This window comes from Aureococcus anophagefferens (genome assembly GCF_000186865.1).
Source record: "Aureococcus anophagefferens unplaced genomic scaffold AURANscaffold_6, whole genome shotgun sequence".
NCBI classification, from domain to species: domain Eukaryota; class Pelagophyceae; order Pelagomonadales; family Pelagomonadaceae; genus Aureococcus; species Aureococcus anophagefferens.
In genome coordinates this window covers 1612401-1635350 of record NW_008705566.1, presented here as the reverse complement: position 1 = coordinate 1635350, position 22950 = coordinate 1612401, and the positions used below count along the sequence as shown (strand labels likewise).

General features: G+C 71.3%; 6 protein-coding genes across 6 annotated transcripts; 4 read left to right on the top strand and 2 right to left on the bottom strand.

Moving 5' to 3' along the window:
• Positions 1-3911: 3911 nt before the first annotated feature.
• AURANDRAFT_24262 (hypothetical protein) lies at positions 3912-4430 on the bottom strand (the record flags this gene model as incomplete). The annotated part of the gene is made up of 1 exon (XM_009037335.1): positions 3912-4430. A coding segment is annotated over one exon (519 nt), but the record flags the coding sequence as incomplete, so codon positions are not given.
• Positions 4431-4690: 260 nt separating this feature from the next.
• AURANDRAFT_23914 (hypothetical protein) lies at positions 4691-5143 on the top strand (the record flags this gene model as incomplete). Its single annotated transcript, XM_009037562.1, has 1 exon — positions 4691-5143. A coding segment is annotated over one exon (453 nt), but the record flags the coding sequence as incomplete, so codon positions are not given.
• A 4224-nt stretch (positions 5144-9367) lies between these two features.
• On the top strand, positions 9368-9772 carry AURANDRAFT_15943 (hypothetical protein; the record flags this gene model as incomplete). The annotated part of the gene is made up of 1 exon (XM_009037563.1): positions 9368-9772. A coding segment is annotated over one exon (405 nt), but the record flags the coding sequence as incomplete, so codon positions are not given.
• A 1168-nt stretch (positions 9773-10940) lies between these two features.
• On the top strand, positions 10941-15608 carry AURANDRAFT_71338 (hypothetical protein; the record flags this gene model as incomplete). Its single annotated transcript, XM_009037564.1, has 2 exons — positions 10941-12166; positions 13459-15608. The coding sequence occupies 2 exons, from the start codon at positions 10952-10954 to the stop codon at positions 15562-15564; spliced, it is 3321 nt and encodes a 1106-aa protein (XP_009035812.1).
• A 4517-nt stretch (positions 15609-20125) lies between these two features.
• Positions 20126-21184, top strand: AURANDRAFT_2371 (hypothetical protein; the record flags this gene model as incomplete). The annotated part of the gene is made up of 1 exon (XM_009037112.1): positions 20126-21184. A coding segment is annotated over one exon (1059 nt), but the record flags the coding sequence as incomplete, so codon positions are not given.
• Positions 21185-21373: 189 nt separating this feature from the next.
• AURANDRAFT_24778 (hypothetical protein) lies at positions 21374-22375 on the bottom strand (the record flags this gene model as incomplete). The annotated part of the gene is made up of 1 exon (XM_009037334.1): positions 21374-22375. The coding sequence occupies one exon, from the start codon at positions 22373-22375 to the stop codon at positions 21374-21376; it is 1002 nt and encodes a 333-aa protein (XP_009035582.1).
• Positions 22376-22950: the final 575 nt, after the last annotated feature.

The following is a 22950-nucleotide window of genomic DNA, read 5'->3' as shown; positions in this document are numbered from 1 at the left end:
GAGTGGCCGCTCGAACTCGGGCGGCGGCGGCTGGCACGCGCGCTTCTCGTCGTCGACGTCGAAGTCGTTGTCGTTGTCGACGCTCATCTTTCCGGTGTGGATCAACGTCGCGACCTCGATCTGTCTCGAGATCAGGAGTAGGAGACTCTGATGCGGGACATAGTGGTGGGCGGGCCTCTCCCAGCGAAGCGGGCCAGCCAGGACGAGCGCGAGAAACTTCAGCAGCCGGTCGACGCCGACGGGCAATTCCAGCTCAGCCGAAAGCTGTTCGCAGACGGACCCGGAGATCTTTCTACTGCTATCGTCGCGTAGATCGCCGTAGCCCGAACCGAGGCTGGCGAGCATTAGCGGTGACGGTTTCCGGTGGGCCTTGCTCTTCCTCCTGTAGTGCACTCTAATTTCGATGCTAATAGCCCAGCCGAAACCGCTTTCAGCGTAAATGTCGAGACCCGTGTCGATGGACACCTCCAGGCGATCGGCAAGGACGACCGTGCCGCGAAAGCCTTGTCGGACGTCGGTTTCTTCGTGGAACCAGGTGCGCTCGCAAGACTTCCATCGCACGCCAGACGCCGCGAGCGCCCGCTCGCGTTCCCCATCGGAGTAGGCGTCGGCAACCACACCGCGGCTCAAGGCTAGCGCGAGCGCCGGATCGAGAGTCGCGTCCCGGTGCGTCGCGGTCCACTCGGAAAAGCGGGGAGCGTGCGAAGCGAGCAGCGACGCCACGTCGTCGAGGCCGCGCACGCCGTAGAAACGAGCGAAGACCGTGGCCGCTTGATGGCCGACGACGTCGGCGACGAGGCGTTCGCGCGTCGCCTTGGAGGTCGCTCCGAGGATCGCGACCGCTCGCGGACGACAGAACGCGACGCAGGCGCCGAGGGCGGCATCCGGAAGGATCTCGAGCGGCCTCGCGTCGGGGGACGCTGGGACGCCGCAACGACCCACCGCGTCGCGGCAGATGCGCATGGAGAGCTTGTAGTTCCTGGCGAGCGTCTCGCCTCCGTCAAATTCGAAGTCAGCCTCGAGGTCGCGGCCTTGCTCGGCGAACACGATTCGTCGAGCCGGGATCCGCGTGAACTTGTGGATGATTTCGCGCAGGTTTTCGAGCGTCCAGGGCTGGTCGTCGAATTCCAGGTTGAGTTGGAACGCGCATGCTTCTTGATATGCATCATTATCAAGTTTCAGGACGTCCTTCCGTATGGAGCTTCGGAGAGCCAAACCCTCCCAGTAAGCATCCTCGAACAGCGGTGACTTCACTTTCACGTAGCGCTCTTTACCCATCCTGGGATTGCGAACCCGCGAGCTCAAACGGAGCTGCCCATTTTGATCCGGAGCGGCAGCCCGCGGCACCACTCTCGAGCCACTTTCAGCACACTTCAAGTTGCATCATTTACCCCGGCGCTACGACCGTGACGGCGCGCCGCGACGCTGCCCCGCGACCGCGCCAAGCAGCAACGCCCCTCCTTACGCGCCTCGCCCCTCCCCTAGTGCGTGACGGACGTCGTGCCGCCGGCGCCCGTGAGGACGAAGTCGACGTCGGAGGTGACGGAGAGGAAGAAGCGGCCCTTTTTGTTGGGCGCGTAGGTGGCCGGCATGATGACGTAGGAGCCGTCGGTGGCCTCGAGGGCGAAGCCCGGCGGCGTGGAGACGGAGTGCATGGGCACGAAGGGCGACTCGTTCCAGGGCTTGCCCTCGTGGAAGATCGCGGCGCCGTCGGACGACGGCGACTGGTTGCCCGGGTTCGGCGTCGACGGCGCGGCGCCGCGGCTCAGGTAGAAGCCCATCATTGAGCCAACCATGTCGCGCATCTTCCAGTCCGCCTCGGGCCGCGTGAGCGTGATGTTGACCTTGGCGCGCGCCGTCGCGTTCGCGAACGTGAGCTTGTACTTGGGGTTCGTCTTCCAGGAGGGCTGGAGGTGGGAGCCGCCGGAGTTGGAGTCGACCCACTCGCCGACGACGGTCTTCGACTTGGACTCGGAGACGGCCTCGACGGAGACGGGCGCGTCGCTGTGGACCTCGAGGACGAAGGACCCCTGCGTGTCGACGTCGCTGAGGCAGGGCACGACGACCATGCCGTTGGGCATGCGGCTCTTGACGATGCCCGGGAGGAGCAGCGTCGCCACGGTCGCGCCGCGGAAGTTCGACGTCTGGTGCCACTCGTTCGCTTCTAAAAGCATCTTCCGCGGCGGCATGGCCTTCTCCGGCTCGCCCTCGAAGCCGCCGCCCAACCCGCCGATGCCCGCGCCCCAGGACGCGCCGCCGAGCCCCTCGAGCAGCTGGCGCGCCTCGGCGACGCCGGGCTTGGGCCGCTTCTTCCGCAGCGTCGACTCCTTCGTCGGCTTCGGCTCGCCGAGCGCGTTCGTCTTCGTCTCCTTGTGCACGCGGCGGCCCAGCTCCTCCTCGGGCGCCGGCGCCTTGCAGACGACGAGCCCCACGGTCGTGACGGCCGCGTCGTCGCCGCCGCCGCCGAGCGCGCGCGACGAGCCCGCCGCGTCGATGTTGCCCGCGGACGACTTCCGCGGCAGGCCCTTCTTCCGCGGCTCCGCGGCCTGGGGCGCCGCGTCCGTGCGCCGGAGCACGAGCTTGATGTCCACCGTGCCCGCGTTCGCCGGCTCCGGCGCGTCCGGGTCGCGGCCCGGGTCGCCGTCGACGAGCTTCAGGTGGTACTGCGGGTTGTGGCACCACTTCGGCGCGACCTTGAGGACGCCGTGCTTCGGTCCCGAGAGCAGGGGCGGGCCGCCCGCCGTGTCGTGCTCCAGGTCCGCCTGCCACGCGCCGGGCACGTACTGGCTGTGCGTCTCGGGCGCGGGCGCGACCTTGAGCTCGCCCGGCGAGAAGATGCGCAGCACGAAGGGCGCCTCGCGGCCGCGGAGCGTCGCGTGGGCGACGACGCTGTAGTTCCAGCCCGGCTCGAGTAAAAGCCCGGAGAGCGAGACCTCGCGCGTCGCCGCCGCGGGCAGCCCGGGCGCGTGCGCGACGAGCTCCGCGCCGTCGAGGCTCCAGATGCGCGGGTGCTCGGCGTTGCGCTTCGTCCGCAGGACTTCAAAGGCCATCTTGAAGTGGCCCTTCGTCGCCGCCGGCGCCGTCGGGTTCTTGCACTGCGTGAGCGACACGTGGACCTCGACGGGCGCCTGCGTCGTCACGCGGAACTGGGGGTTGTTGAACCAGTAGGGGTCGCCGTCCGTGCGCACGAACTTGCCGTGGTGGTCCCGCAAAGCGTTGGCGAGCTTGAGGGACGCGTCGTTGAGCTCGTCGCCGGGGCCCGCCTTGTCGCGCGACGCGCGGCGGTCCGGGCTCGGCGCGGCGGCGCCCGCCGGCGGCGGCGGCGCCGGGGAAACGTCGGCGGCGGCGGCGAGGTCCGCCTTCTGCTTGGCCTCGAACTTGGCGTCGGGCCCGCCGGCGGTCTTGCCGCTCCACTTGCCGACGACCTTGTACTGCTTGTACTTGTCGTCGACGAAGAGCTTGCAGACGTGGAGCGTGTCGAAGCGCGCGCAAAAGTCCTCGAAGGCCATGAAGAAGGTGCCGTCGTTGGCGTTGCGGTCCCAGGCGAGGGACTCGTCGTTCATCATCTCCGTGAGCACCTCGGGGAAGTCGTCCCACTGCGTCGACGCGTTCGACCACGGCCCGCGCCAGTCGCCGTTGCCCTCGCCCTTGCCCCAGGGGTTGCGCATGTGGAGGAAGCGCTGGTCCGCGACCTCGACGCAGGCGAGGACGCCGTAGGCGTGGGCCGGGAGCAGGCCCAGCGGCGTCTCGCGGAGCTCCGTGGACCGCACGGCCTCGAGGCCCTCGCCGACGTCGACCGTGCCGCAGAGCACGTGCTTCTTCTCCGCGTGGGCCTTGACCAGGTCCCAGAGCCGCGCGTGGTCCTTCTCCTCGAGTTTCACCTCCTCGCCGGACCCGCCCGTGAGGTCCACGAGCGCCTCCGTCACGCTGCCGCCGCTCAGCGCCTCGTAGGAGCCGTGGAGCTTCGCGTAGGCCTTCTCCAACAGCGACACCCACTGCTCCCGCGGGTCGAGGCAGCGGCCGTAGATGGGCTCCGGCGAGCCGTGGGCGCCGCCGTCGCCGAAGCCGGACGTCGCCGGCGCGCGCGTGTCCGTCGTCACCTCGACCCAGCTCCCGTTCTTGTAGAAGCGGCAGGTGTAGACGCCCCACTTCTTGAAGTCGTCGGGGTCGCTGCCGAAGAGGTTCTCGACGAGCAGCTCCGGGTGGCCGCTGATGGCCGCCATGGCCCCGAGGAGCCAGCCGTCGCCGAGCCGCCCCTCGACGACGGACCCGGACAGCGCGCCGTCGACGAAGTACTCCGGCGAGTGCGCGAGCTCCTGGGGCCGCAGCCAGACCACGGGCTCGCTCAGGTCCTGGTCGTACTCGGGCACCTCGCTCTCGTTCTCGTAGAGCGCCGTCGCCACGCCCCCGAACTCGACGTCGAAGAACATCTCCCCGTCGCTCCGCGACTCGCGCAGCCGGTTGATGATCTCGTCCTCCTCGCACAGGGCCTGCGGCTGGCCCATCATCGTCGCGAACCGGCGCCGCTCGCGCGGTCGGCGCGGCGCACGACGACCGCCGCGAGACGCTGCCCCAGGTCCAACGCGGCTGTTATGGAAGTAAGATACCGATTTTGTTGACTATTTGTGTGCCTTTTTATTGTGGGCCCACAAGCTCTTGGTTCGCCTCCATCGGCGTCGGCAGCGAAGCCATGCTCGCGCCGCTGCGCTTCGCGCTCGTCGTCGCGGCCGCCAGTGCCGCGGGCGGGACGCGGCCCGGCCCGGCGGCCCACTACGTCATCCGCACGTCGGACCTGCACGCGACGCTCGAGTTCACGACCCGGGTCCTGGGCCTCGTCGTGCTGCGCCACGAGGAGAACCCGGAGGCCTGCCCGATCACGTGCAACGGCGACTACGCCGTGCCCTGGAGCAAGACCATGGTCGGCACGCGCGCCGAGGACGAGGCCTACGCGCTCGAGATCACGTACAACTACGGCGTCGACGGCTACGCGCGCGGCTCCGGCCTCCACCTCTTCGAGATGTACGTCGACGACGCGGCGGCGGCGGCGGCGCGCGCGACGGCGCTGGGCTACAGCGTGCACGGCACGTCCGTCGTCGGCCCGGACGGCTACGCGTTCAAGCTCCGCGACCGGCCCGCCGGCCGCCGCGAGCCCTTCAAATCCGTCCACTTCGAGGTCGCGGACCCGAGGGCGACGGCGGCCTGGTACGCGAAGACGCTCGGCATGGCCGCGGCGCCCCACGGCACGGGCGAGCGCGTCTACTTCGCCGCGGACGAGGCCGAGTCCGTCGTCTTCGACTTCCACGAGGGCGACGCCGTCGTCCCGACGCAGCACGACGGCCGCAACGCCTTCTCCCTGCCGGCGGCGCGGGTGCGGGCGATCTACGATCAGCTCGCGCGCGACGAGCCGGACCGCGTGGTCCACGAGCTCCAGGAGATCAACGAGGAGACGGGGCTCGGCGTGCTGCTCATCGCCATCGTGACGGACGTCAACGGCCTGGAGCTCTGCCTCGTGAGCTCCGAGGCCTTCGAGCCCGCCATCGCCGGCGCCCACGACGGCGTCGGCCCTGACTGGGCCCAGCGCGCCCAGCTCGCGATCGACTACGCGGACAAGGTCGCCGAGGCCAAGGCGAACAAGCCCGCGGGCTTCGGCTGGGCCGAGCTGTAGGTAAACGATATGATAGCCGCCCACGCGTGAGCATACGACGGCTCCTAAAAAGAGACGGATCTAGAAATTGGTCCTATCGGCCCGCCGCCCCTGGGCGCCGTCGCGCCGGACGAAATTCGCGCCGCGTTCGCGGCCCGCGAGGTCGCGGAGGATTTTCTCCGTCCGCGCGGCGACGGCCTCGTCCTCGGTGCCCAGCCAGCGGAGCGCCCAGATGAAGTGGTCGACGTCGTCGCCCTCCCATTGGGGCACGCCGACGACCTCGCGGCCGTCGACGTCCTCCTCGACGAACGCGGCGACGACCGGCTCAGGCGCGCCCTCGTCCCGCAGGTGCGCCGCGAGCCGCTCGACGGACCACTCCCGGACCTCGTCGCGCCAGAGCGCCGCCAGCGAGTCGTCGCGCGCCGCCGCGTGGGCCCGCGCGAGCCTCTCGAAATCGTCCTCGCGCTTCAGCGCGTCCGCGGCGCGCTTGACGAGCGCGAAGCGGTCGCCGCGCTCCGTCGCCGACGTGTCCGGGTGCGACGCCAGCGCCGCGGCGCGGTACGCGGCTCGCACCGCCGCGTCGCGGCTCCGCGGATCCATTGCGGCGAGGGCCGCCGCGTCCAGCCCGAGCACGGCGAACGGGTCGACGTCGAGCTCGGCCCCCCGCCGGCGCGCGTCGCGTCGCAAGCGGCGCGCACGCCGCGGCATCTCCCCGAGGAACGCGGCCGCGCCCAGGACGAGGAGGGGCGCAAGGACCCTCATCGCTCAACGAGACCGTCCACGCGTAGTGGTTCATGCAAGTTCCGTATGACGCGCCACAAACAGGGCCGACACTGCTCGGTTGGAAGCGTGGATGCTTCACCAGTGAGCAAAGCTAGAGCACATCGGCATGTGGCACGAGTCGTGTGTTGATGGGTAACATCTGGTAAACTTTGGGTAATTAAGGATTAGTGAAGTTGATAAAAGCGCATGGACATGCGACATAACGAAGTTGATAAAAGCGAGGGCAGCATGGACATGCTAACGTAACGATGAAGCCCGTCCGGCGCCCCGGCGGCTTCTTCGCGCCGTCGCCGGCGAAGCTGAAAGATGCCCTCGTCCTCGTGCTCGCGGCGGCGCGGCCCGGCAATGGCCTGGCGGTGCTGCCAAAGCCAATCGTACATCGCATTTTATGCGCCCTGGCGCCAAACCCGGCGGAGGCCGCGAAGCACCTCGACCCGGCGCGCTACGCCGCCGACGAGCTCGTGGAGATGATCTGGCACCGCTCCTGGGCGCGCGTCGTCGTCTGGGGCAACCGGCGCGCTTCGAAGCCGGCGAGCGAGGCGGAGACCCCGGCGCCGGCCGCGGCGCCGGCCGCGTCCGAGGCGGACCTCGCGCGCCTGCGGGTCTTCGTCACGCACCGCGGCGTCGCCGCCGCCTGCTCGCGCGACGTCTTCGCGCGCCTCGCCGCGTGGCTCGAGGGCGACGCGGCCGGCGAGGAGGCGCGAAGCTTCGCCGCGGCGCTCGTCCGCGCGGCGGACAAGCCCGGCGCCGCGAGCGCGCGCCCGGCGCGGCGCATAGCCGCGCCGTCGTTCACGGGGGACCTGCTCCGGCGGCGGCCGGACGACGCGGACCCGGACCTGGCCGCCGCGCTCGCGGCGGCGCTCGACGGCGTCGCCTGGACCGCCGTCGCGCGCGGCCTCCCCGAGGGCGACGAGCCTCTCCTGCGGGCGCTCGAGAGCTGCTTCGAGTGGCTCCGGGCGCTCCTGCGCTTCGCGCGGGCCGCGCCCGCGGCCGCCGGGCCGAGCGGAGCCGTCGCGCGCGCCGCGGCGGCCTTCGCGAGGCCGAAGCCGACCCAGGGCGTCGCGCGCGCCGCCGCGGCCTCGGCGAAGCCGAAGCCGACGCGCGCCGTCGCGCGCGCCGCCGCGGCCTTCGCCAAGGGCAAGGCGAAGGGCGGGGCGCTCCCGGCGCTCCCGGCGGCGGAGCGCGGCCGCCTGCGACCCGGCCGGCGCGCGTCGAGACCCCTACGATGATAGAACCCGGGACGCGTTCGTCGGCGCGAAGGACCGCGTCGGCTCCGGCGTCGGCCGCGGCGTCGGCCGTCGCGTCGGCCGGAAGCTCCGCGAGGGCCGCGGCGTCGGCGCCCTCGTCGGCCGCGGGTGGCAGAGGACCATGTCCGGGCGCTCGTCCTCCGCGTCGGCCCCGAGGGGCGCGCACATGGTCCCGACGCGCCGCCGCGCCTCGGCCGTGAACTGGTAGCTCCGCGTCTTCGCGCACCACTCGAAGTTGTCGCGGAGCCGCTCGTAGTGCGCGACGGCGTCGAGGGACGACGTCGTGCCCTCGGCGGCGTAGAGCGCGCGGTAGGTCTCGAGCTTGCGCTCCATCATGGGCACCGTGACCTTGGTGAAGCCGTAGTGCGCGATGTCCGGGCCCCGGTGGACGACGACGCCCGCGCAGCCGATCGCGCGCTGCGCGTGGCGCTTCGCGAGGCGGCGCCGCGGCTCGGGCCGGTCCGGGTCGCCCCGGCAGGTCACGGAGTGGGCGTTGATGTAGGCCAGCGGGCTGCCCGCGGCGTCGCGCGCCGGCACGAGCGTGTACTTGTGCCTGCGTGGAAATCAACCACTGGTTTGGGACGTCCCGACCAAACTTTGAAATTCTCTAGCTCAGTCAATTCGAAGTCGATTCGGCTGATTTTTGGACGAATCGATTGCTCTCGTCGAGTTCTCTAAGCAGAGTCAAACTTTGAAATACGCGCAAATTGAAGTCGGGTTGAAGATTTGATTTCCACACAGACGTGTGCGCGTTCGTCTGGAACAATTTCTCCGTGAGCGCGCAGCTCCGCGGGAACTGGTGGTCGATGGCGTACTCGCGCGACTCCTTGGCGGCCGCCGGCAGGGCGTGGAGCCCCGCGAGGCGCCAGTCGTAGGCCACGCGGTCGACCATCGCGCCCGAGAGGAAGCTGCCGTTCCGCATCACCGCGGGCAGCTCGCAGGGGAACGCGAAGAACTCGTCGAGGTCCGGGTAGACGAGCCAGGCGTCCGCCGGCAGCGACGCCAGGTAGGCGTTCGCCGCCTGGCGCTTCATCGCCGAGCTCCACGCGTTCGAGACGTCGTAGCGCGCGCCGTAGCGTTCCAGGTACGTCGTCGCCTTGGCGAGCACGCTCGGGCCCGACGCGTTGTGCACGACGAACTTCGCTCGCTTTTCAAAGTCGACGCCGAGGCGCCGGTAGTAGCGCAGCGCGTGCGCGAGCATGTGGTAGAGGTCGCTCGCGACGTAGGAAAAAAAGTGGATGCGCGCCGCCCAGGGCTGGGGCAGCTTGCGCAGCACGCAGGACGCGTTGATGGGGTGCGGCGCCGTGAGGTTCGGGATGGCGTAGGGTTCTACAATGGGCGCGCAGAGCAACAATAGCAGCCCGATTCGGGCTGCGCGCGCCATCGCGCGCGACTTTGTATGTTCAAGGACATGTTAAACAGAGGCACGTTTACCCCGACTTCCAGCGCTCTCAGATGGCCGCAGGGCGACCTGCACGCCCACCGTGCTTGCTCTCGTGTGACGCCCGCAGTGTGACGCGCTTGCTCTCGTGACGCCCGCAGCGTAACCGGCTTGCGCTCGTGACGCCCGCTGCGCGCCTCGCAGACAGCCCGCAGCGGGACGCGAGCAGCTATGCCGGCCAATTGCCGCACTCTGGAGGCCAAGCCAAGCTATGATCTGCGCTGCATAAGCGTGGGATCGCTGGCGCGGAAGCTCTACTTAGCTTACTTCGCGAGCCACATCCCGATCACGATGTTCATCGACTCGCAGGCGCTGCTGCCGCGCGCGCTCTACCCGCACATCGCCGCGAAGTTGTTGGATTTTCACGTCGAAACGAACGGCGACTTCTTGATGGGCGCGCCGCCGACCTGGTTCCGGAGCCTCATCCTCGTCGAGGTCGTGCTGCAGCTGCCGTTCTTCTTCGTCGCGTGTCGATCGCTCCTCGCGAAGACCGAGGCGCGCCTCCGCTGGGCGTTCGTCGCCTACGGTTCGCACGTCGCGACGACGATGGTGCCCATCCTCGGCGAGATCCTGCTCCGCGCGGACGCGGCCGCGGCGACGCGCGCGCGCCTCGCGCTCATCTACCTGCCCTACCTCGTCGTGCCGCTCTGCATCGTCGCGTCGTTTTCCGCCACACCACACATCGATAAAGCAGCGTGAAAAATGCTTACCGAATCGCCGCGGCGGCGTCGGTGAAACCCGCGGGCGGACGCACGACGCGGAGCGGCCCGCCCGCGGCCCAGGTGGCCTTCGCGGGCGCGTCCCGCGTGAGCACGACGGGCGCGTCGGGAGCCTCGTCCGCGGGCGCCTCGACCTTCGCGGGCGGCGCGTCGCGCGTGAGCACGACGGGCGCCTCGGGGGCGGGCGGTGCCGTCGGCCGCGTCCAGACGCAGGCGAGGTCGTGCTGGTGCGCGAAGAGGTTCACCAAACCGGCCGTCGCGGCCGCGTGGAACGGCCGGCCGTCGCCGAGCGCGAGGCTCGGGAGCGCGGACGCGCCGCGGCCCGCGAGCCATTTCCGGAGGTCCGCCTCGAGGGCGCGGATGGGCGTGTCGCGCGTCACGTCCGCGCGCCAGAAGCCCGGCCGGCCGTCCGGCGGCTCGACGTAGAGCTGGAGCCGCCACGTCGGCGGCACGCGCGCGACCTTGGCCGCGCCGTCGAGGGGCAGGCGGATGTCGAGGCCCGCGGGCACGGCCTTCTCGCCGACCTCGCGCCAGTCGTCGCCGGGCACGAACTCCTTCGTCTTCGCGACGGCGATCGACAGCGACTCCTCGCGGTCCGCGTCGCGCACGAGGAGCCGGAGGCCGCCGCGCGGCACGTTGAAGAGGTCGACGCTGCCGACGTTCTGCAGGCACGTCTCCGGCGAGGGCTCCCGGCCCTCGAGCTGCGTCCGCACGCAGATCTTCGCCTTCACGTCGTCGAGGAGCAGCGTGATCTTGTCCGCGCTGTCGCCGGCGACGGCGAAGGTCTGGCCGTCGGCGGGCGCGACGACGAGCGTCGACCGGGCCCTCTTGACGGCGGGCATGCCGAAGGCGGCGACGGTTCTCGTGAGTAGAGACAGGGAGAGGCAGCGCGCCATCATGCAGTACTTGTTTGTTTGGGGCCGATGCGCCGCTTCCGCCTCTTCGAGCGCTTCTTCTTGTGGCGCACGCTCCGTAAACGTTGTCTGGTCGACGCCGGCGCGCCTCTGTTTGCCACGTCGAGCCGCGCACGCCCCGAACGCGCGTCCAGCGCGCGCCACGAGGGCAACGAAGAGTAAATTTGGCGACTTGCCGCAGATTTGCCGCACGGCAAAAGACGATGGTCCGCTTGGGTCTGGGCCTCGAGCAAGCTGCCGACGAACCAGGCACGGAGGGACACAAGCTCCCGTCGGCCCTCGGTATTAATCGGGAGCGCATCGAGTTTCTCTACTCCATCCCGAAAAAAAATGGAGAGGTCGACGAGGACTTCCACAGCACCTGGCAGCGCGCCGTCGAGGAGTGCGCGGCGGCGCGCGGCTGGCTCGTTCTCCACCAAAGCGACCTCGAAACCGCTTTAGCGCACGACGCCTTCGGCCCGCCGCCGGGCCTCGCGACCTGCCTCGCGGCGCGCTTCGCGGCCGCGGACGCCCTCGCGCACGACGCGGAGCGGTCGCGGCGCTGGCGGTCGCGCGCGTCCGCGGGCGACGCGGCGCGCTGCGCCGTCGCGGCGCTGCGGTCCTGGCGCGGCGGCGGGAGCGGCGCGTACCGCGTCGCCGACGCGGCCCTCGAGCGGTGCGCGCGCGCGCTCGCGGCCCACGCGGCGACGCTCAGGGAGGGAGAGCGGGTCTTCGCGCTCGAGGGCGCCGACGAGCCGCACGACGACGTGCCGCCGGCGACGCTCCGGGGCTGCTGCGCGGCGGCGGCGGCGAGCTGCGGCGACGCGGCGGCGGCGGCCGCGCTCGCGCGCTGCGCGACGCACGACGACGACTTCGCGGCCCTCGTCCGCTTCGCCGTCGCGCGCGGCCGCGCGAGCGTCGCCGCGGACGTGGACGTCTACGACCTGCGCCGCGGCCTCGTCCGCGTCGGCGGCGGCGCGGCCCCGACGGACGCCGACGAGGCCGCGGTCCAGTTCCGGGCGGCGCTCCGGAAGCACGCGCGCGCGACCGCGAGACTCGAGGCGCGCGCGGCGGCGGCGCTCGAGGCCTGCCGCGCGAACAAGCGGGCCACGGGCGCCTTCGACGTCGTCGCCGCGCGGCGCTGGAAGGCGCTCGACGCCGCGGCCGCGCGCGCGCGCGGCGCGCACTTCGAGCACTTCGAAAAGCCCTACGACGCGCTCCGCAAGCTGTGGGACGACCGGAGCGTCGTCGCGGCCCTCGAGCTCGCCGCCGGCGCGCTCCGCGCGGCCCGCGCGGACCTATCCGCCGACGACGTCGAGGCCGCGACGGACGCGCTCGCCGCGGAGATGGACGAGGTCGCGGACGTCGACGCCGCGCTCGCCCGCGCGACGACGTCCGACGACGACGACGGCAGCCTCGAGCGCGAGCTCGAGGCGCTCGTCGCGGACGACGACGACCTCCCGGCCCTCGGCGGCCTGTCGATCGCCGACCTGCCCACGCCGCCGACGAAGCCGCCGCGCCGCGCGGAGCCCGCGAGCTAAAGCGCCTTTTGTAGTGGACGGCGAGCTAGCTAAAGCTTAAGCGCCTTTTGTATGCCGTGGACGAGCGCCGTCGCGAGGGCCGCGTAGCCCCGCTCGTTGAGGTGGAGCCTGTCCGGCGATAGCGCGTCGAGGGGCTCCGGCGGGCGCGTCCCCGCGCGGGCGAGCGCCTTCTCGAAGTCGAGGATCGTCGTCCGCGTGAGCCCCGCGTCGCGGCGCTCGCGCGCCAGCGCGTCGTTGCAGGCCTGCGCCATGGCCGGCGTCACGGGACCCTTGGGGCTGTCCACGGGCGTCAACGCCGCCAGGAAGACGGAGACGGCCTCCGGCGTCCGCGCCTCGACCGCGCGCGCGACGCCGAGCATCTTCGCGGCGACGGCCGGAGGCGCGTCCTCGCCGAAGACCAGATTGTTCACGCCGACGACCACGACGACGGCCCGCAGCCGCGGCGAGATCGCGCCGTCGAGCTCGCCGCGTTCGACGCGCCAGAGCACGTGCCGCGTCCGGTCGCCGCCGACGCCCATGTTCACCACGGCGTCGTCGCCGCCGAGGTCGTCCGCGAGGCGCCGGAACGCGTCGCGGCGGTGGTCGAGGACGCGCCGGAGGACGAGCGCGAGCGCCGCGACGCGCGCGCGCCGGCCGAAGGGGAACGCGAGGAACCAGACCCAGATCGCCGCGAACTGGTGCAGCAGGCCCTTCCAGACGCCCGCCGTGCCGGGGCCCAGCGCGCCCGCGGACCGGTGGTCCAGCGCGAGCGCGCGATACCACGCGAATGGGATTGGCACGGACCAGCCTTCCGTGATCGAGTCGCCGAGCAGGACGACGCGCTCGCGGCCTGTTGCTTTTGAAGCGTTCGCGCGATGCTGCGCGAGCCAGGCGTCTCGGCGGAACGCGGCGATCCAGAACCACTCGATGGGCCTCGGGCTCGCCTGCTCCTCGTTGCTGCTCATATGTTTGGCTGCGGAGGCTGCCTGTCGCAAGAATTGCAGCACGAAGCCTCTCAGCGGTCTGCAGCACGAAGTCTCTCAGCACGAAGTCTCTCAGCACGAAGTCTCTCAGCACGAAGTCTCTCAGCACGAAGTCTCTCAGCACGAAGTCTCTCAGCGAACCTAGAGAGGGCTGCCATGCTAATCGGCAGCTTTTACAGAGCGGCACCTTGCTGCGCAGTTGCGGTCGCTAAAAGCAAAAATACCTAGGCTGGAACGCCCCGCGCCGTCGAAATGCGCGCGCGCGCGACCTGCAGCGCTTTCCTGCGCCTCGCGCTGCTGCTCGCGTCCTCAAACGCCCAGCTCGTCGGCCCCGGCGGCGTCGTGCCCTACGGCGGCGGCGGCGGCGGCCCGCGGCGCTACGGCACGGTGCGCGATCCAGCTCATGGTTTCTTCGTGGCCGGCTCGACGCTGCGCGGGCTCAACGGCGTCTACGCGCGCGTGGATCCGACGGACAGCCGCGCCGGCGCGGCCTGCGGGTCGCTGCTGCGCGAGTGCCAGCTCGCGTACTACAACGAGGCGAGCAAGTGGTCGATGGTCCTCGCGCGGCCCCCGGAGGGCTACGGCGCCGTGGGCCGCAAGTCGACGGAGTGGATGTTCGTCGACAAGAAGGGCCACGACAAGTTCGGCCACGCGGGCGAGACGATCATCCCCGGCGCGGGCGACTCGTGGTCGCACGCGAAGCGGCGGCCGCCGTTCGGCCCCGCGGACGCGACGGACGCGGCCGGCGACGGCGACGACGATGATTTTGACGAGCTGCCCTGGCAGGTCATCTACATCGGGGACCCCCACATGGTGCGGCGCCTCCAGCGCCAGGCCGCGTACCACCGCCAGGTCGCGGACCACGCGCTGCTCGGCCATTTCGTCGACGACCACACGGGCCAGCTCCACCGTTTGGCGGCGCCGGAGAACGCGGAGCACGCGAGCGGCGCGGCGACGCCGACGGAGGGTGCCTTCGCCGCTGCTCTGAAACGGGCGCCCCGGGCCGACGAGCTGAAGCGCGCGGGCGACTTCGTCGGGTGCGCGGCCGCGTGGGCCGAGAGCCCGGAGAACCCGAGCGGCTGGCGGCGCTTGATCTACGAGCCCGTGGAGGACCGCTGGGCGTCGGCCGTCGGCGCGCTGCACCACGCGGGCTGCCTGCGGCGCTTAGGGCGCCGCGAGGAGGCGCGGGAGCGCCTCGACGCGGCGCTCGGCCTCTTCCCGACGTTCGGCGACGCTTTAGAAGAGGACGTGCGCCTCGCGCTCGACGCCGGCGACGCGCTCGGCGCCGTGCGCAACGCGGAGCGGCTGGCGCGCGTCGACCGCGACCGCGCGGGGCTCCGGGACCTCGTGATCGTCGCGGCCGTCGACGAGAAGCGGCGCCAGCTCGACGCGGCGGCCGCGCGGGCCGCGGCGTCGGCCATCGGCGACGGGGCCGACGCGGCCACTTTAGAAGGCAAGCACAACCATTATCTGGTGCTCGGTCTGAGCCGCGACTTCGGCGACGAGGAGCTCCGCAAGGCCTACCGCACGGCGTCGCGCGTCTACCACCCGGACCGCCACGGCGGGTCCAACACCATGTTCACGCGCGTCTCCGCCGCGCACGACTGCCTCGCCGACGCGAAGCTCCGCAAGGCCTACGACCGCGGCGACGACCTCGAGCGGGGCGTCGGCCGCGACAACAAGCAGGGGGCCGCCTTCTCCGAGGTCGTCTCGCGCAAGTACTTCCCCGAGGACTTTGGCTTCGAGCCCTTCGGCGACCCCTTCGAGCGGAAGCGCGACGTCCTCGAGCGGAAGCGGCGCGAGGCGCCGCCGCGGCCCGACGGCCCGGACATCCCCGGCGGCTCCTACCGGGGCTCCTGCAAGGGCTGCGCCTTCGACGACGACGACGACGGGTCCCGGGTGCTCCGGTGCACGCGGTGCCTCACGGGCAAGACCCGCGACGACTTCCGCGAGGCCGCCATCGACCCGCGGGGCTGCCAGGACGACGAGCACGTGGGCAACAACCAGGGCACGCTCATCTGCGAGCGCAAGCCCGACGAGCCGCCGCAGCCGCCGCCGGCGACGGACCCGCCGCCGCCGCCGCGGTCGCCGCCGCCGCCGCGGAAGGACGACGGCCGCCCGCGGACGCGCCGCGAGATCCGCGAGGAGCGCGCCGCGGAGCAGGCCGCGGCGCGCGCGCGCGAGCAGCGCGCCGCGGAGCGCGCGGCGAGGCGCGCGGCGGCGAGCGCGGGCGACGACGACGAGGGCGACGTGGGCGACGTCGACTCGGAGCCGCCCGAGAGCCGCCCCGGGAAGTTCCGCTTCGAGGCGACGCCGCCGGGCGGCGAGCTGTAGCCACCCCGTACTTTTCTCCTCGACCGACTAAAACCAATTGAACTACGTGCTACAGCGCGTTGAGCTGGGCCTGGAGCGCGGCGAGGGCCTTGTCGTCGTCGGCCTGCTGCGGCTCCGCCGCGGCTTGTTGGGGCAGCGCCGCCGTCGGCGCGTCGCTCATGCCCTTGGTCATGTCGAGGCCGATCTCGGCCAACACGCCGTCGACGACGGCGTCGGTCTCCTCCTCGATCTCGTCGGTGTCGAAGGCGTCGCTCAGCATGTCGCCCATCATCTCCTCGGTCATGTTCATCCGCTCCGTCTCGCGCTGGAACTGCGCGATGGAGAGGCCGACGTTGGCCTTGGCCATCGTCTTGTTCATGGCGCCCATGGCCTTGCCCGCGGCGCCGACGCTGTCGGCGACGGCGACGGACGCGGCCATGGCGCTCGCCTGCGTCGCGACGGACCCGACCTGCACCTTGGCGCCGAGCACGCGCTCGCGCTGCGCGCGGAGCTGGACCAGATTCTTCGCGAGCAGCTTCACGGCCTTCTCGCTGCGCCCGAGCTTCGCCTCCTTCTTGAGGTCCGCGATGATCTGCTGCTCGCGCCGGTCGAGGTCGCGCAGCTCCCGGTCGAGGTCCCGCTGCGAGCTCCGCACGCCGCGCTTCACCTGCTTGGCCTGCTCCTTGGCCGTGGGCTTCTTGCCGAAGGGATTGAAGCCGGACATGGCCGCGGTGCTGCGGCTGCGGCGGCGGTGCGGCGCGGCGGCGCGGCTTTGCTGCTTCGGCGCACAAGCCTGGCTTTTGCTCTCGAGATCTCGGCGGCCGGCTGCGTTGGTGCAACCTTGATAAAGGTGCCTTGCAACCCCCCGACCGAAAATTGCCCATCGATGGCAGCCCCCTGAGCTGAACCGGAAGACGCCGGGACGACGCCGTCCGAGGGCCAGGGCCAGCTGCCGAACTGGGTCATCTGGTAGTCCCGGAAGGCCTTGGTGATGTCCTCGCGCGTGTCCATGTCGTCGCTGCCGCAGGACATCCGCGTCTGCGGCTACGAGGAGTCGACGGGCTGCACGCTCTACAAGAACAGCAAGACCGGCGCCGTCGGCCGCTCCGTCGAAGAGGTCCACGACCCGTCGCTGGACATGCGCTTCATCTACCCGAGCGGCGCGAGCCACCAGCCGTCGCTGGACATGGCGACGCCGACGCGCTTCGGCGACGAGGCCAAGGGCCCGAAGAACGAGGCCATGGAGGAGGCGCGGCGGCGCAAGGTCGGCGAGCGGCTGCGGCCGTACTATCATTATTCATTAGTCCTCGGCTTCGGCAGCGGGCTCCTCCAGTTCCCGCTGCTGTCCTACATCGTCGAGGACGTCTGCGGCGACAACCCGGGGAAACTGGCCGTGTTCAGCGCGCTGGCCTACGTCTGCTACGAGGTGCCGCGCGTGTCGCTGGTCATGATCCACGGCGAGATCACGGACCGGCTGCCGCGCGTGCCCTGCATTTTTGCGTCTTATTGCTTCGAGATCTTCCTCTGGTGTCTGATCTGCTCCTACGCCCACATGGGCTTCATTTTATTCTTGTACTTCGTGCGCGCGATCGCGAACGTGCACTCGTTCGCGCAGTCGCTCTACGTGCTCGACCTCACGCTCTACGTCGCGGGCGGCGACCTGGGGCGGCTGGCCGTCGGCGGCGCCGAGGACGCGAAGCCCCAGACGAAATTGCTGTCGCGCGCCGTCGCCGCGGACGGCGGTTTGGACGACGTCCAGAGCGGGAGCGTGAGCTCAGGCGCGTACGGCGGCGTCGGGTCCTTCGCGGGGCAGATTTTGGGCGGCGTGTTGCTGGCGAGCGACGCCCTCGAGGTCCGCGGCGCCGCCTATCTGGCGCTCGTGGTCATGCTCGCCGCGCAGCTCCTCGCGCTGCGGCTGCCCGAGTCGAAGCCGCGCGTGCCGGGCGGCCCGGGCCTGGCCGAGCTCCTGGCCGAGGCCGTGGCCAAGGCGCGCGCGGAGATGTGGCTCGGCTTCGCGGACCAGCGCGCGCGCTGGGCCGCGGGCGAGAAATTGCTCGACGACCTGACGGTGTTTCTGTTCTTGCTCCTCGGCGGGCTCACGGTGCACCTCGTGACGCTCTTCAACGTCTTCCAGTACAAATTGGACCCGTCCGTCGAGGAGCGCATCGAGTTCGGTTTTTCCTTATTGCCGCCCTTCGTCATCGGCGTCTTCCTGTGGATCCGCCACTTCAAGCAGGGCGACAAGGCGGAGATTTATGTCATGCCGCGCTACCAGTTCGTTTTGGCGGTGGCGCTCTTCGGCGCGGCGTTCGCGTCGTCGTACGCCGGGTTCCTCGTCGCTTTGGCATTCTTCTTCGTAGCGCTACCGGCGGCGACGATCCCGCTCGGCGCCATGTGGGCGAGCCAGGCGCCCCTGGACAAGCAGGGCCGCTTCGCGGGCGTCTGCGTCGTCATCCTCGTCGTCGCGGTGGGCGCGCCGTGCGTCGCCGTGAGCCTCGTGTCCTTCATGACGCTCACGGGCCGCTGGTCGGACCTCGCGCAGCACCGCCGCGGCTCGCGCGCCGCGCGGGGCGACATGCGGCCCGCGCTGCCCATGGTGCTCGGGGCCGCGATGCTCTTCGCGGCCGCGGTGAAAATGCGAAGCATCGCAAACCAGGTCCGGCAGCTCGTCGAGGACCGGCGGCGGCGCGAGAGCGACGCGCGCGACGCGCACCACTCGAAGCACATCGCGTCCTTCATCGACGCGTCCGGCAAGGCCACGGACGCCGAGGCCGCCGAGTTCTTCCACCGCTGCGCGAACGCGTCCGACTCCGAGGACGAGAAGGCCGACGAGCACGAGATCGAGGTCCACCACGACAAGGCCGACGCCGTCCGCCTCGCCGACGACAACTTCGAGGTCTAGGCTTTGAGTTTCTTAGGGCGCCTTTCCCGGAGCTACGCGCTCGCGAAGGCCGCGGCGGCGACGCAGGCGACGGTGGCGACGGCGACCGGGGCCTTGGCGACGGCGGCGACGCCCGTCTTCGCGGCGCCGCCCGCGGCGACGACGCCCGTCTTTGCGGCGCAGGCCGCGGCGACGACGCCCGTCTTTGCGGCGCAGGCCGCGGCGACGACGCCGGCCTTGGCCGCGCCCGCGGCCGCGGCCGCGGCCGCCGCGGCGCCGCCGCCGGCCTTGCCCGCGAACGCGACGACCGGTTCGCCGAAGGGCACGGCCTTCAGGGCCGACGCGGTGAGGACGCCGGCCTTGGTCGCGCCCGCGGCCGCGGTCACGGAGACGACGCCGAGGACCGCGACGAGCTTCGCGGCCGCGTCTTTCGCGATCGCGAGAGACGCCGCGCGGAGTCCCGGGTCGACCGCGAGCCCGACGGCGCAGCCGAAGGCGAAGAGGCGGACGACCTTGGCCATGGGCGACAGCGGCTTGATCCGCGCGAGCCTGAGCCGCTCGAAGATCCGCGCGGTGTCCTCGTTCATCCGCCGGACGGCGTCGGACGAGTACGTCACCGGCGGCGGCGCCTCCGCCTTCGCGAGGGCCCGGGCGAGGACCGTCGCGACGGTCGACACGGCGACGACGGGCCAGGCGGCCGCGGGCACCCGGGCGACGAGGCCCTGGGCGCCCGCGGGCAGCAGCGCGACGGCGTTTTGCGCGAAGGGGAGCGCGGCGGACGTCACCGGCGCCGACGACGCGAGGCCGACGGCGACGCCGAAGCCGGCGACCTTGGCGCCGGCGACGAGCGCCGCCGTCGCGGACGCCTTCCTCTTCGCGGCGGCCCGCGCCGCGAAGATCTCGCCCGCGGCCGCGTTCATCTGCAAGACGCGCGCCTCGGCGTTCTTCTCCGCCTCCCGCGCGGCGTACGCCTCCTGCTTCATCGCGGCGAAGGCCGCCTCCTGCTTCGCAGCCGCCGGCGACGGCGACGTCTGCAACACGGGCTTCGGCGCGACGGCGACGGGCGCGACGGCGACGGGCGCGGGCGCGGGCGCGGGCTCCGGCTCGGCCGCGGCGGCGGGCGCGGGCGCGGGCGCGGGCTCCGGTTCGGCCACGGCCACGGGCGCGGGCGCCGGCGCGGGCGCCGGCGCCGGCGCCGCTTCCTTGTTCACCTCTTTGCCCCACTCGTTTGCCTTTTTGATGATGTCGTCCTGGAAGCTCGCGACCGCCTCCTGGATGCTCGCCACCGTGTCCTTTTCCTGCGCCGGTCGAACCATCGTCGCGAGCCGCGGCGCCCGAGGCACGACGAACGCATCCGCGACGAGAGCGAGGGCGAGAACGAGTTTGAGCGCCATCTCTGAACGTGCGACGACGACGCGCGCGGCGGCGGGATCTCACTCGTGATCGAGAGCCGAGGGCTTCAACATCGAAGGCGAGGTCAAACACCAACCTTTCCGCTCCACGATGGACGCGTCGGGCTGCCGAATCCCGCTGCTGAGTCGCGCGCGGTCGCTCGGTATCGTTCACTAGTTCGACTCATCGGACTGCTCAATAGCAATGCGCGGCTTCGTCGCCTATTGCTACGCGGCCTTCGGCGTGACGTCGGCGCTCACCTTCGGCCTCGTCGCCGCGACCTGGACGCGTTCGAAGGGCCCGCCGGCGTCGCAGGCCTGCAAAGCGCTGAGAAAAAAGTACCTCGTGGTCTACCTGCTCGCGTTCTTCGCGGACTGGCTCCAGGGCCCCTACGTCTACGCGCTCTACGCGTCGTACGGCTTCTCCGAAGCGCGCATCGCGTTCCTCTTCGTCGCGGGCTTCGGCAGCTCCGCGGTCATCGGCACCTTCGCCGGCGGGCTCGCGGACCGCGTGGGCCGGCGCGCCTGCGCCGTCGCCTACTGCGCCGTGTATGTCGCCTGCTGCGCGTGCAAGCACTCGAACGCCTACGGCGCGTGCCTCGCGGGCCGGCTCCTCGGCGGCGTCGCGACGAGTCTCCTTTTCAGCAGCTTCGAGGCGTGGTGCGTCTCCGCGCACGCGAAGGCGGGCGAGGCCGCCGCGCTGCCGGACCTTTTTGCCGCGGCGCAATTCGGCAATGGCCTCGCGGCCATCATCGCGGGGCAGCTCGCCCAGGCCGCCGTGGACCGCGGCGCGCCGCTGACCCGAGCCGGCGCGCTCTACTACGGCGGCGACATCTGGCCCTTCGACCTCTCGGCCCTGGCGCTCGTCGCCTGCGGCGTCGCCTGCGTTTCGACGTGGGACGAGAACTACGGCGACCGCGAGCGGCCGCGCCGCTGGCGCCGCGCCGTCGGCGACGCGCTCGAGGGCCGCGCGCTCCTCTGCGGCGTCGCGTCGTCGACCTTCGAGAGCGCCATGTACATCTTCGTCTTTTTATGGACGCCCGCGCTCGCCGGGGCGGACGAGCCGCCGGAGGGGCTCATCTTCTCGACGTTCATGGTCTGCGTCATGGGCGGCTCGTGCCTCGCGAAAGGCGGCGGCGCGCGGCGCTTCGCGGCGAACTCGGCCGCGGCCGCGCTGAGCCTCGGCGCCGCGGCCGCGCTCGACGACCGGCGGTGGAAGCTCCTCGCGTTTCTGGTCTTCGAGGTCTGCGTCGGCTGCTACTGGCCCCTGGTCGGTGCAATTAAGGCGCGCGTCGTGCCCGAGGAGAGCCGGGCCGCGGTCTACTCGCTCTACCGCGTCCCGCTCAACGCGTGCGTCGTCGCCGTGCTCCTCGCGCGCGCCGCGTCCCGGCGCGCCCAGTTCCTCGTCTGCGCGGGGCTCCTCGCGGCGTCGGCGGCCGCGGGCGTCGCCCTCGCGCGGGCGGAGCGCGCGGAGCGCGCGCCGCGGCTCACGGGCGACGTCGCCATCAACGCGGAGCCCCTGCTCGCCGGCGCCGGCGCGCCGAGGTAGTAAGCCTTCTTATCGAATGCCCGTCGTGTGGCCGAAGATGTCCTGGCGGACGAGCTCGTAGACGTAGAAGTTGAGGCCCGACGCCGGGAAGAGGCAGACCTTGCAGAGCTCCGGGAGCAGGCCCCGGTAGAGCGCCGCGGGCCCGCCGGCGCGCGCGAGGGCCGCGGCGACGGCCCAGAAGGGCCGCCCCGCGTCCTTGGACCCGACGAGCTGCTGGCGGCGGCGCACGAGGTCCAGGGGCTGCACGAGCGTCGACGCGACCAGACCCGCGAGCGACCCGCAGACCATGGACCACGCGAACGAGCTCCGCGGCCGGTCGCCGGATTCGAGCGCGGGCTCGTAGCCGCAGGCCCGCGAGAACGTCGCCGCGAGCGCCGCGTTCGTGTTCAGCGTCTCGTAGATCCCAAAGTGGAGGCCGATGTTCGCGCCCTGGCACAACTGCGTCGCCGGGAGGCCCCGCGCGAACCCCCGCAACCCGTGCGTCCGGTAGAGCAGGCGGAACGTCTCGGCGATGCCCGCCCAGCGCTCCGCGCCCGCGGCGCGCTTCGACGACGACGCGATGTTCGTGCGGACGACGTCGAGCGGGTAGGCCAGCGTCACGTTGGCCGCGCCGGCGAGCGAGCCCGCCGCGAGCCGCGCGGGGAAGCCCACGTCGTCGTCGCTTTTCCATATCGGCCGCAGCAACTCCTTGAGCCGCTCGTAGACGAAGTAGTTCGACCCCGTCGTCGCCATCTTCTGCAGGATCGACGTGCCGTTGCCCTTCCAGAACGCGACGGCGCCCTCCGAGGCCCGCACGTGCGCGAGGTAGCCCACGGCGAGCTCCGACGCGCTCCGCGCACCGCCGGCGCCCGATGCGGCCTGGACCATGCTCCCGTGGCCCGCGGTCTGCAGCAGGATCGTCGACCGCGACAGCGGCGCCGTGAAGGTCTTGACGACGCCGCCGGCGACGGCGCCGGACGCGAAGGGCACGGCCGGCGTCCACCACGCCTGCTCGCGCGGCGGCGCGGCCATGGCGCGACTGCAATGCAGCGGTGCGAGCGCCGAAGGACCGATGCAACAAGCGCCGAACGACGACGGCGCTGGTGCGACACGAGCTGCGGCTCGCCGTTTTGATGTTTTTTGCCTTTTTTTATACCGGCGCTCGAGTGCACCAACGTTGACGATAAATCCGCGTTGGCCCAAGGGGATATAAATCTAGATGGGGTGGCAGGCGAAACGCGAGGTCCTCGTACTACTCGGGGCCGCCGCTAGCGTTTTCTTTCTTCTTCCACGCCGCAGCGCGCGGGCTGAGTGCAACGATGGCGGGTCGCGCGGCGCGGCGCGGCTGCGGAACCCTTCGACGGGGCGGGGCAGCGAATTTGGGCTGCTGAGATCATTGCGTTGGCTCGCGAGCGCGACGGTTGTTCGGCGGCGGGACGAGAGGGCGGCGGTGTGAGTCGAGTGTGCGATATTTTCTTGTCCTTAGAGGTTGGAGGCGCCCTATGGGTACCCGCGGGGGGCTCGAAACCTTCAGGACACACTTTTCCCACGATCTCAGAGCCTGCGCAGCCCCGGCGCCGACGGTGTCGCAACACAGTTTCTCGGGC